We start from the raw sequence: 12,726 nt of genomic DNA, 5'->3' as shown, positions 1-12,726 counted from the left end.
TTAGTTAATTTTACAATTCATCCTTTGTTCAAACTCAAACCCAAATCAAGACGGTTAGCAGCAGAACTTGCCTGAAGAAAAATCCGGAGCTGGAATGGACATTTGTGTGGCCTGTTAAAATAAAATACACTCTCTGTCGCTTGGATTCCAGCAACTAGAGGCTTTTATTAAATGTAGTGTTTCCAGCGACACAAGCTCAGCCGGTTGTCGAGTATAACCACTGTTTCGACCCTTTCCAGTCAATTGTTATTATTGTAAGAGAGACTGAATATGAGTAGGTAGAGGCGGGTTTAGGGCAGACATCAGATAGCTGCAGTGTCAGTGCTTTGTTTTCGGACCTGTTGGCTGTACTTGTACCATTGACGATCTAGTAATGTTTGAACTCTTTGGTAATGTAGTCTTTAGGTAGCTTTATTGTGGATCCACAGGAGTCTTACAGGCCACTTCCAAAGCTAAGAGCTTCCAGCCATCTCACTCACTTCCCTCTGTGGTCTGTTGAACCTGTCATTCCATGGGTATGTAAATCTCCTGGTTGCCCTTATTGCCGCCTTAGGCTTTATATGAATGAACAATACCTAGATTTGATTACAGATGTCTAGTCAGCTGCTTGTTTACATTAGTGCCTGGACTTATAGGGGGGAGGATGTATAACATTTGCCAAGAATTTAAGGCATCCATTACGGAGCTTTTTTTCTAGGGACTACGGAAGATCTGTGGATTGCAGACTTTGTCCACAACCTACGTCTGTCTTTCTCTCATCTTAAAATAAGCACCTAAGCTTTCTGCATGCTAGAAGCATACTAGACCTCTAAACAATCATCGCTGGCCTTTCTGCAGCTTTGACGTGGAACTATGTAATACACCATATGCTGCTTCCACAGTCAGCAAGCCACTTAGGCTTAATATGTTCAGAGTGATACGCATTATGGGTTTGTGATACTGTCACTGGCAAGGCTCAAACCAAGTGGCTGTCCATATGGGATTAGACTAAGGTCATATCCATTGTTCTATAGCATTAATGTTCCGGACTAGTGATCACTGGGTAAATCTGGTGATCTCAGGACTGAGAGCGTGTTTATTTATCAGGCTACATAAGCGTATATGCCAGCCTTAGACTTTTGATGAGTACTGCTACTAATCCCATTGATTCCGGTTTGACTTGTAAGAATAACTTCCTAATTTTTGGTGTTGCTAATCAATTAATTGAAACTATGAAGAAAGGCCTACAAGAGCCAAGTACTGGTTTCTAACTTGAAAACCAGGAGAACATTTAGTAAGGCTAACATCTACTTATGTGCAGATTCTGAATAAAAGGTCGTAGAAAATGTTACATCCAGGGCTCTATCATGCCGACAGTTTTGTGTCTGTAGTATTCGGTTTTGTGTCAGCAGTTTTTAACTCATCATGTAACAAGGTATATGTCAGCAGCGGTCTTTGAATATGTCAACAGTAAAGCTGCTAGCTGTATTTCTTTTACATGAAGGACTAAGTTTGCATAGGGCTCTTTTCGGGTAACAGTAGCAAGATGTCGTCCAATAGCACAGACAACTGTAGATGGGCACTGGGGAAATTTGGTGATCTCAGTTCCGTAAGCCCCCCGATCTCCCCCACCAATGAGTTTTCTGTTTGAGTGGTGTATTACCACCAATCGCTCCAGATGCACTGTAGCTTAGTGACCACCTCACCATCTTACAGTGCATTGCAATCTTTAATTTCCCCATTGCATATCCCTGTGACTATCAATTAGGTGAGAGTCGAGGCAATAGACAGGCTGACTAGCACATGTCCTTCACAAAACCAACTTTACCACCCCACCAAAACCTGTCCCCTAGTGCAAGAGTGAATATTGAAACCCAAGGTGTTCTGCTTGCTGATCAAACACAAGCACAAAGACCTATGGTTTGCATCCTGCATCAGCCAGAGCAATATATACCGAGAGGTTGTCATCTTCTTACAGTGATCAGTGTGGTCCTGTATGCATCGATTCTCTGTTTAAGACAATCCTGTAGTAATACGCTAGCTCGGGCACGGTAGCTCTTAGAAAATGGTTATAAGTATTCTGATGTGACTGTGCACATGTGAATACATTGTTCTTAGTAGAATACAAGATCTTCTATTAAGGGTGGCGAGGTTCGCCATTACTGTACTCAATATCTACGGATATAGGTGTTATTCCTGTAGCTCCAGTATGCAACCACTTAAACGTCTCCAAAAAAGTCTAGTACTCATGTAGGCACCTAAGAAACCAACCGCCACATTGCGATGTGTAAGTGATAGGCCATTTTAGATGTGTTGTACTCAGAAGATCATGTCATCTCCTACTCCTTATGTCATAGTTAATTTATCATCTTTTCCTAAAAGCAGAAGATCAAGGGAAGGTGGTAATGGTAATGCAAAGTTGTTCAATTTTGCTATCTTAGTTATTGGCCTTTGCTATTCACAGGCACACAGGGGATTTATAAGGAATGGGCAGTGGTGAGAGTGGTTAAGCATTTTGGGTTCATTCACTTTGCGGTTGGATCAGTTTTTAATATGTACCACCACCTAGCAGTGGTTCCAGACATTGTGAATGGAGGGGACTAAGACAGACGTGTCGAACATAGATCCAGGAGAATGGATCCATTCTAGATTCTTCAAATAGCCATAGGTGATAAACTTACATAAAATGAAACTCATTTACAATCAGAGCAAACCTGGAAATTTGGCATAAATCCTGTACTCTAGACCTACAGTGGCTACTCCTAAGCGTTGAAATGTTACAAGTGCATTTTATTTGTTTCTCCACTCCTTTTAAATGTAAATGTGGCGTATTTGTATAGCGCGAACAGTGACCCGGAGGCATCCCGGCGCTTGTACTCCTACCACAAGGGAACCCCTCCTGGCTTTTCCTTGTGGGGTGTCCACTCCTGGGCATCCCATGGTGAAACCAGGCATCCCTTGTGTATCAGGGGGCCTTTAAGAGCCCCCATTATCTCCATGTTTCCTCCCTTTTCTTTCTATTTTGTTTCACTCAACTATCCATTCATTTATTCCTATTACTCATCCTTATTCACACCAGTACCTTATCTTTAAATGTCTTCAATATCTTCAACTCTGAATGGTTTGTTACTGTTTTCTACTGTAATTGTGGTTCTTTCTTCTGTTTCTTAATTCTTGCTCTTGTGCTTCTCATTTACTGCTTGGTCATTTTATGCCGTTTCTCATTATATTCACTTTAACCATTTAAGTGGACCGATGCTGCTTCAGTTTACAAAGCTTCCCTAAATAAATTTCATGAGTGATCTCTGAGGCAGCGGAAATGTAATTAAATAAGGAATAAATTGGTTACTCTTCTCTTGTAATTCTCCAAATAGAGCTTAACATTTTGGAATGTCATTTATGCATTCAGATCACTGGATCTTAATTTCTGTTTATTAAATATCCAGTCATGCTACACTCTCTCTCAATTGCTAGTGTTTGCTGCCTGGTCATGTGCTCTAAGCTAAACTGGCAACTTGGCACTCCTTTTACGTTCAGATCATTTATAATATTCATGTATGTTTGTTTTTATGTTTTACAGCGAAGAAATAGTGAGGTACTTAAAATCGTTTACACAAGTTAAATATGTCGCAATAAGAGGCAACTCGAAAGCCACTGATCTGACTGAATGGGTTGAAATCATATGTGAGTATGTAATGTACAGACTCTTAAATTGTTGTGTGACGTTTGCAGTGACCTACACAATAACTATAATATCAGGATACAGCTTTCTCATTACCACCACCCCATACAATTGTAAAAACACATTCTTTCTCCAACGGACCAACAATTACATGCTTATACCTGAGAATTAGATTTTAGTCGCTGTACTCGTGTAAATTTAATATTCCAAGTCATGTTCTCCGATTCATTTTTCATTATTGTTTGAAACGCCAGTTATAAGGGGAAGCAAATGGTAAAGTTCTATACAAAATTGAATTGTTAATGTCAGCTGTCAGAATATTTGAATATTTATTTATTTTAATGTAAAACCGGTAGTGAGGCTGCAGTGATAAAGTGTGAAGTGAATAGTTCAATCATCTTATCACTGGGTGTTTAATTATGTTATGCTTTGCAGGTAAATCTACAGAGGAGACAGTCAGATGAGTAGATAGGCTTACATACGTTTATCTGATAAATATTGGGCAAATTGATGACACAAAAATATTGAAATGTTGAAATTTAGATTTAAAGAATTATGGGCTTAATTCACAAAGCGTGTATAAAACTATGAACAGTAACTTTCTGACATATTGGCATAGATGTATGCTTATTTGATCATTCACAATATACAATAATAGTATTTGACTCAAATTGTAGATTTCTATTTGTATTCCCTGCCCACCAAGCATCTGTGTTCGATGGTCAGCCTGGCAGATGGTCTTATGGAATAAGAATGGTGGCAATGTGGGAATGTTTGTAAAAACCTACAAACTTACACCTTTGTGGGGTTTCACCACATTGGATATGGCCCACGCCCCAAGGAACATCCACATTCCTCCACCTTGCCATTCAGTTGTGTCTGTCAACAGTCCTGCATAGCGATGATTTGTCCTTTGCAATCGTGAGTGCAAATATCCACTCTACCTTACTCTGAATCAAGATCAGAGGATTTAAACCCCTAGACTGTTTCATGCTAGTGTAAGAGGTGTGGCGCAGCGGCCAGGGCGACTGACACTGGATACTGGGGATCACGGTTCGATCCCTGGCTCCGGCAGCATGGGTCTGCCCAACACCATGTGCCTCTGGGCAATAGCTCGCTTAATCTTCCCGACGGCCCCCAGCGCCTTGACACCTTCGGGGTGATGATTTGTCCTTTGCAATCGTGAGTGCAAATATCCACTCTACCTTACTTTGAATCAAGATCAGAGGATTTAAACCGCTAGACTGTTTCATGCTAGTGTAAGAGGTGTGGCGCAGCGGCCAGGGCGACTGACACTGGATACTGGGGATCACGGTTCGATCCCTGGCTCCGGCAGCATGGGTCTGCCCAACACCATGTGCCTCTGGGCAATAGCTCGCTTAATCTTCTGGACGGCCCCCAGCGCCTTGACACCTTCGGGTAATTGTTCGCGCTTTACAAATACTGGACACTTATGGACACAACACTTTGTGAAATGAGGCACTGATATGAACTTTTCACATTGTGTTGTTTTAAAGTATATGTTGTACTTGTGTTGCTCTACACAAGGTGCTTCAAAGCACTTTAGGGGTGAGGTGACCAAAAGTAGGTTGAAGGGCAATGAGCTAACATGAAAGTCAAACAGTGTAAGCTGGATTTAACAGTCTGTTTTTGTCAACATGTAAATGCAAAAGGAATGCTCAGAAACGAAAGATGAGCCATGTAAAGATTTTAAGTACTGGGCATAAAGGCGAGCATAGTTCAGTGAAGAATGGTTGGATTCGCATGATTAGGAACATGGTGAACAGACCCCGGCAGATGGAGTCACAGATAGTGAATCAGCACCAGGTTCAATGAGAGTGGGGTGACCAAACCTATAGGTGGTGTAAAGTGCTGCCTGAGCAGGTACATAGTGAGCGATCAGAGAGAAAGTAGAATAGCCATTAAATCCAGGAATACGTTTTTAAATAAGGTGCTCGGTTTTCTGTTGATACTAATTTGCATGCATAAATATGCACAAAACATATATATCACAATTTATTTTTAATTATGCTTAAAGGTAAATGGATATTATAAGTGATTTGCACTACTATCAATGGTTGCCTATCCAATACATGTGCAGGCTGACAGGAACGAAATTTTGAAAAAAGCAATGAATGTTCCTACACACGGTAAATAGTTGCAGCTGTGCATATGTTTGTACTACGATGCTTACTAAAACCACTTTCACATACAAGTATAAGTGTGCATTTATTGATGGGAAAAAAAATGAAAATATTTTTCTTGTAATTTCGCTTTTACATAAATGAATATGGGTGCATATTGATACAAGAATAAAAAAAATAATACGGAAGAAGTCTGCTGTAAATGTAATTTTTTTTAAATATAAAACCGACAGTTCTATTTATAAACAGGTTGTAGTATTGAATCACGAGATGGTGAACAAAGTAGTAAGATGAGAGGAGAGCTATGAATTTGAGAATTTGACACTGCAATCCTAAAAGAAAGCAAATAGCCCAAATACAAATCTGCTTACCGTCCCAGCACTATCTTTAGAACTAAAGCTATATAAATGGTGTTGCTTTGTTTAATGCTTTTGTATATAGGTGGATGATCTTGTGTTGGCATTTCCGTTTTATGTGCATGTCATATGTTCTGTTTTGTCTTGGTCAATTCTTGTCCAGCCCAAGCCAAATATTTTGTTTTCTTTGGCCGAGGGCTATGTGACAGGGGGACACCTTCCAAACATGGCTAGTATGAGCATTTTTGCCTCAAAGTGCAATTTTGCTATTGTTAAACGTCCTTCCCTACCCTGTCACTTGGATTTGGATCCCAGTTGCCCCTTTTAATAGTTGAGCCATATTACATATTTATATGGGCAATCTGGCACCTGCCTCTCTTATTTCTAGAATTGTCTATTCCTAACGCTGTCTGTCATCTTGCCACTGAGACCAGAATAAGGCTATGGTGAGTTTGGAATGCATGGCAGTGATTTAGCCATGCCTGTTTCTAGTACAAGGCAAAACCCGGCAGCTACTAAGTGCGCCTCCAGCAAGGGTGTACCACATTGTCCCTACAGACTTCAGAGCTTGGTAGTAGGGCATTAGGAAGTAAGGGTTGGCAGCATGTTACTTCAACTCGGGGTGTTAAAATCCTTGAACTGACTCCGGCTTTAAACAAAATGTAGATGGGATTTTCTTTTCCCATCTACAATTTACTTAAAGTGAACGATGTAGGTAAAGCAGGTGAAAACACAAACAAAATAAATGTTTCATTGTTTAAGCATCAGCTATGTTAATTACTAAATCCAGTCAAACTTACTATTATACTTTTATGAATGTATATACCTTTAATCTCTCAATAAAGAATCACGACACAAAAAAAACTTACTTCCCACGCACTGTTGGGTAGTATTTGTTTATTATTCAAACTCCAGTTCATGCATATTTCAGGGAAAGTTTTGATTTTGCATAGAGGCAGATCTCAACATTTGCGTTTAGGGATATTGATGTATTGTAGATGTGTTCATAGTCCATGTATTTGAGTTTGTTTTTGGCAATCTCCTTTCACGTCATCCCCCAGTGCAATCATTTGGTCATTTCTTCCACTCACTCACACAAGTGTGGCAAGCTGATACATGTGAAGTCAGCATTGGTAAATACAATAGGCCTGGGTTTTTGTAAGGGTAGGTGTTTGATAATTGTCATAGTAGAGTGATTTATGTGTTGCCATAGCTGACTTAGAAATAAAATCCTATAGTAAAGCAACATTATTATGGAAGTTGGGAGTAAGGCCCAAGCTTGCGAAGACTGCATCAGCAGAGTTAAGCTACATCCCCAAAGAAGAATGCAATGAAAAGGAGTCATAAGATGAAGTTTGTTTTGTATTGGTGAAAATAAAAAGCTTTTTCTGCACAAATGTTTTATAGTAGATGTGTTTGACAAAGGGCCAAACATTTGGTTCCATCTTTAAGAAGGCCTACGTGCATGCATACCTTTATGTGCGAATAAAATTGTGTAAATCAAAGAGCCTTCTCATTACAGCAAAAGACAACCAAAAGATAAAAATTATAACATTATTACATACAGCATTTTAGGTCAAGACTGCTTTGATATTTAAATACTGTAAAAAAATATTAAGTAGCTGTTTATGACTAAATCGCTGTGTATATTCTCAAGCTGATTACGTCCAGATCCTGTTATTTAAACAGCACTCCGCATATAAATGTCAGTGTTTCAGTGGTATTTATCTACACTCCCCACCTTCCTCAGGACAGACAATTTCATAAATATATTAAGACAAAATTCCAGTGATCCGAGCCAGAATATTTTTAACAACTGGGTAAGGTTTTGTGTGGTATCTCAGTAGATCAGATGTGCTGAATATTTGGGCAAGTTTCCAAAGAAGATGAAACCTTACGTGTGATCTATCAGATTTAAACTAGATCACCATAATCTCCATGCTAACTCACTTCTAATCACCAGTCGGCCACATATATGTTCAGTGGAACAAATTACGGTGTGGTGTATTGTGTGGGAGAGGGGCATAATCCTTAATCTGTATAATTGATTGTATTCTCCACATGAAGTCACTCTGTTTAGACCAAGTGACACTCTGTTCCAACTCAGCATCGAACTGCCTTTTATTTTATGGCTAGGAAGACTGGGCTCCATCCAAACATGGGATCAAAACAGCCTTCATCATGTCTCAGAAAACATCCTGGAAATGTTAGTCCAGGGATCACTCTGCATGCTGATCCTCAACAACCTGTTACTGAGTTGATATGATGCACCATAACATTGTCCTGCATAGATTCACATCACAGACAAAATACTTGAATAGTTAAAATCTGTCCTGAAAGGCAAGACACACGAAATCAGATTTGGGAGGGCACCATCTGATTCCCCACTCGTGAGTGACCTGTGGGGGTACCACTTGGCTCCCCACTCGCCTCCCTACTTTTCAACATTTATGTAAAGCCTCTTATGGACCTCATTTGCCCCATACCATTATTTTTCTCCTAGGCAGATGAAACAAATATACCGGCATATCACAAGCTCAGAGAACCAATTCAGAGATGTCTCCACTAGCCTAAAAGAAGGTGAAGTCTGAAGGAGTCAAAACATCCTAAAACTCAACAGTACCAATATGGAAGCCCTCGTATTAGGTTTTCCCTACTTCTTGAAGAGAATTGAGACCATATGCCTTCCTCGTCTTCTGGGAATTTGTGCTAGTCAAAACTAAGGCCAGACACCTAGGACTCCTTTGGTGCACTGACCTTAGCCTCACCTTAAAAACCGGGTATTGATCAAATCACTGTTCCAGCAGCAAAAATTGTTCAAAAACGGTTGGCGTTCATACCCAGATCATAAGTACCTGGACTACCAGAATTCCAATTCATTGGCCTGCATGTTTACCAAATAAACACACTTCATAAGTCCCAACATGCCTCTCTACAACTTATCTATGGCCTGGACAAAATCCATAACATAACCCAGCATCGCAGAAACCTCCAGTGACTGGTGGTCAAGACTAGGTCACCTTTAAAACACTGTGTTTAACTTTCAAATGGCTTGATGGCTTGGCACCCAATTACTTACAGAACAAAACCGCAACCTACCCCCAGTCCAGATCCCTCTGTTCTAAGAACCTCAACCTTCTCTTGGTCCTTAAGACAAATGAGTCCAAAGGAGTCCGGCTCTCATCAGTGGATGAGCCTCACCTGTGGAACAACCTGCCACAGCTCTTGCATAACTGTAAACCCCTCCTGACGTTCATAAAACAAGTGGACACGTTTCTACTCCAAACTCTGCCTCCCTGGGTCCTATTCACCTCTCTCTCTCATCTGAGCCTAATGTCAATTCAATTATGCAGAGGACATATACAAAAAGTGCAAATAAATTAACAAGATTTGTACTTTTGCAGGTCTGCTCCCAGTCATTCTCCATTAACTTATATACATAGAGGTCTGACTTTGAGAATCCTGCAGGGTTTCCACTGCCACCCAGCCCTTGGGATATCTGGATCCAGCCTCTTATGCACGTACTCTGGTTTGTAGTCTTCTACTTTTATAAGCATTGTGAATAATGCACAAATCCTCCTACTGCTTAGTATGAGTCTGGGTTATTATACAACCAGCTTCCAACAATCTGTGGTGGGTCTCTCGGGCTTGGTGTGCAGCAATTATAGTATCTGTAAGAAAACGGAGATGATGCCATAACTGAGAAAATGTGGAGCCCTGCACAAACAATAGGGTGGCCCCTCAAAAACAGTGGTCGCAGTTAAGAATGTGGTTTTCATGATGAATATGGGCATGGCATTTTGTGCACAGTTATTGATGGATTCTTGAGTATGTATCTTTCAAATTAAACTACTATAATAGATCATGTCTGCTGTCCTGGTTTCGATGGGCCCTACTTCAAATTTTGAAGATTCCCTTGTTTGAGTCTTCCCCAAAGTTCCAAATCGTGGCTTCAACTTGGTCAAAATGCTGTTTTCAAGTTGATCGAAGTTTTTTTTTTTAAATAGCTCATTATTTTTCAATTTGTTTCACAATAGTTCCAGTTACAGTCCTCAACAGTATTATTAGTCTTCTGCCTTATCAGTTAGCTTCATTGTCTGCATGTATATGGTACATGAGCTTTATAATAATAACCATTAACCCATGAATATATAAACCTGTCAACTGTAATCATGCTATGTCTTACAGTTATCACCATTCTGGCCTATTCACATACAATCCTCCCCTGTTCACTCTCACACTTCACACTCTTATGTACCCACAGCTAGTTATCCCCCATAACCTGTGGCCACCTGGTTGTCTCCCTACATTACTTGATCCCTGTAATAGCTCCCTCAGCTGTCATCTCTGCCAATGGTAGATTCGGGTGCATATCTGAATCTGTACCTCTGAGAATGGGGACCAAGCCTGCATCATGTAGCATGTGTCCTACGTCACTCATTGTACCCGGTGTATATATGAGTTTGCCAATTGATGTTCAAGGCAGGTAGTCATTAGATTTAGCTTGTCACCAACATTAGGGAGTTGCATTCAGAGGTGGTTGTCACATGTGCAGATTGCTACCTAGGGCAGTCGTATGTGAGTCCTGGGTGTACATTTGCCAGATGTGCCTGCAGTCTTTGTCAAATATGTCCTCATCTAACTTTTGCTTCCACTTGGCCCTCAGAGCAGTTGGGACATGAGGTATACAGGGGCAAGCACGGTGCATATTGGTTACTGTCTTGCGTTGTACCCAGTGTTTGAGTATAGTCCGGGCCTCTATTTTTTTTTTTTGTTGCACCTCAGTGCCCTTTCCTCAATTGCCATTGATAGCGTCCTTCCGTGCTTGGTATGTCAGAAATTGGCCGATGTGGAGGACGAAGCCCTAACTAACTCATTGAATGTAAGAAACTTACTGCCGACATACAAGTCACCCATTGTGGGCATCCTGTGTGATCCCAGGCCTGTGTGGCGTGATTGTTAGCCACTGTTCGTTGGTTGAGTGTCACCCACAGTGGCAAGGCTAGGGAGTACAGTACATCCGAACGCAATCTCTTGGAGTATTTGTCTCTGCAGGTTTTAAGGACTTAGTGCCTGTGAAAAGGGTGCCTGGGCCTGCGTACAGCTCCTGTCAACTAGAACAGGTCCAAAGTCTTATCTTTCAGGGTCAGTCCCTACTGCGAGCCCCCCTGCAAACCATACAAATTAGGGAGCCATATGGTAAGACCTGGAATGAAAAACTCCCATACCACGTTCGTCCAAAGTCAAAGACACAAATGATAGATGGAATACGGAACAAATTAAATATTCACCCTCCAGTCAAGAGATCTGGGTTAAATCCACCGTCCTTTTGCTCACCATGCCACCCCAGTTTAGACCAAGCTATTTGCAAATCAGTCTTGACCCTCATCCTCATGGGAACAGTCCAGCCTGAACTGCCACCAATTGACACATTGCTTTGTCTATCACCTTATCCATATCCGCTCGGAGAACAACGATCTCTGCTCCTGAAAGAAGGATCTCGGCAAGTATAGGGGTAGGGCCACAAAACGGTAAAAATGTTGCAGCAGGAAGATAGTTTTTATATTAGCCATATGGCCGAGAGGCAAAAGTGGTAAGCTCTGCCAGAACATTAGGACCTGTCGTGTTTTGTTGACACATTTATCCATATTACCCTTCCTTAGATCCAGATCCGTATGATGAATCTGGGCACCTAAATATCTGACAGTGGTATGTCCCCACCTCAGGGATCTCCAATGCGCGATGGGCAGTCGGGTATATGTATGTTAGTAAGCGGGAATAAATGGGATTTCTCACCATTTGACCTTGAGTCGAGACGGTTTCCCGAATTCTGACAGTAACTGTTCAAGCTTGGGGAGACTGTGCTTCGGGTCTTGCAGAATCAAGAACACAGTATCTGCGTACCATGCCACTGCCTGGTATGTGTCCCTTGTTTTAATTCTCTGCATTTGGCCTCTTTCATGTATCCGACTGACCAATGGCTCGCGAGCCAGGACAAACAATATAGGTGACTTCCTTGTCAGATGCCCCTGTAGAGCTGCCACCTTTCCGAGTACACCTTCCCAGTGCACCCCTGAGCTTGGGGCTCTGTGGACAGAAGGCATATTCACTTCAGGAAATTTCTCTTGATCCCCATGGTGCTCAACACTTCAAAAGCTATGGGCACATTAGGTTCGAAGGCCGTTTGAGTGTCTAGATGGGGCCCCTGGTTGATTCTCAAGGAGATCTATGATATGCATTAGTCCACAGATATTAATATGTGTGTTATAGCTGAGGACGAAACCACATTGATCCGGATGGATCAGCCCCGTTATGTAAGGGAACAGCCTATACGCTATAATTTTTCCCAATACTTAGTTGTCTGTAATTAAGAGAGAGAGTTGTCTATACTATCGGACTTCTGATGAGTCCTGACTCTGTTTTGGCAGAACCACTGTAGTGTCTTCGCTAGCGGAATCCAGAAGCAGTTCTTACCATAATGCCCTCTTGTACATCGAATGCATGTGGGTCACCAATCGGGATCAGTCGATGGCATAGAATTCTGAGGGCAGTCCGTCCATCCTTG

At 41.4% G+C, this 12,726-nt stretch overlaps 1 protein-coding gene across 1 annotated transcript in view; it reads left to right on the top strand.

The window, feature by feature from the left end:
- Positions 1-12,726, top strand: part of TCTN2 (tectonic family member 2) — a 229,100-nt gene that overhangs the window by 159,791 nt on the left and 56,583 nt on the right. The window contains exon 14 of the mRNA XM_086942904.1: positions 3,560-3,663. Coding sequence (XP_086799030.1) covers positions 3,560-3,663 — 104 coding nt within the window. The remainder of the gene's footprint in view (positions 1-3,559; positions 3,664-12,726) is intronic.

The sequence above is a fragment of the Lissotriton vulgaris genome, chromosome 11 (genome assembly GCF_964263255.1).
Source record: "Lissotriton vulgaris chromosome 11, aLisVul1.2, whole genome shotgun sequence".
Classification (NCBI taxonomy): domain Eukaryota; kingdom Metazoa; phylum Chordata; class Amphibia; order Caudata; family Salamandridae; genus Lissotriton; species Lissotriton vulgaris.
Note: the sequence above shows the minus strand (reverse complement) of the source record. Positions and strands in the feature narration are given on the sequence as shown.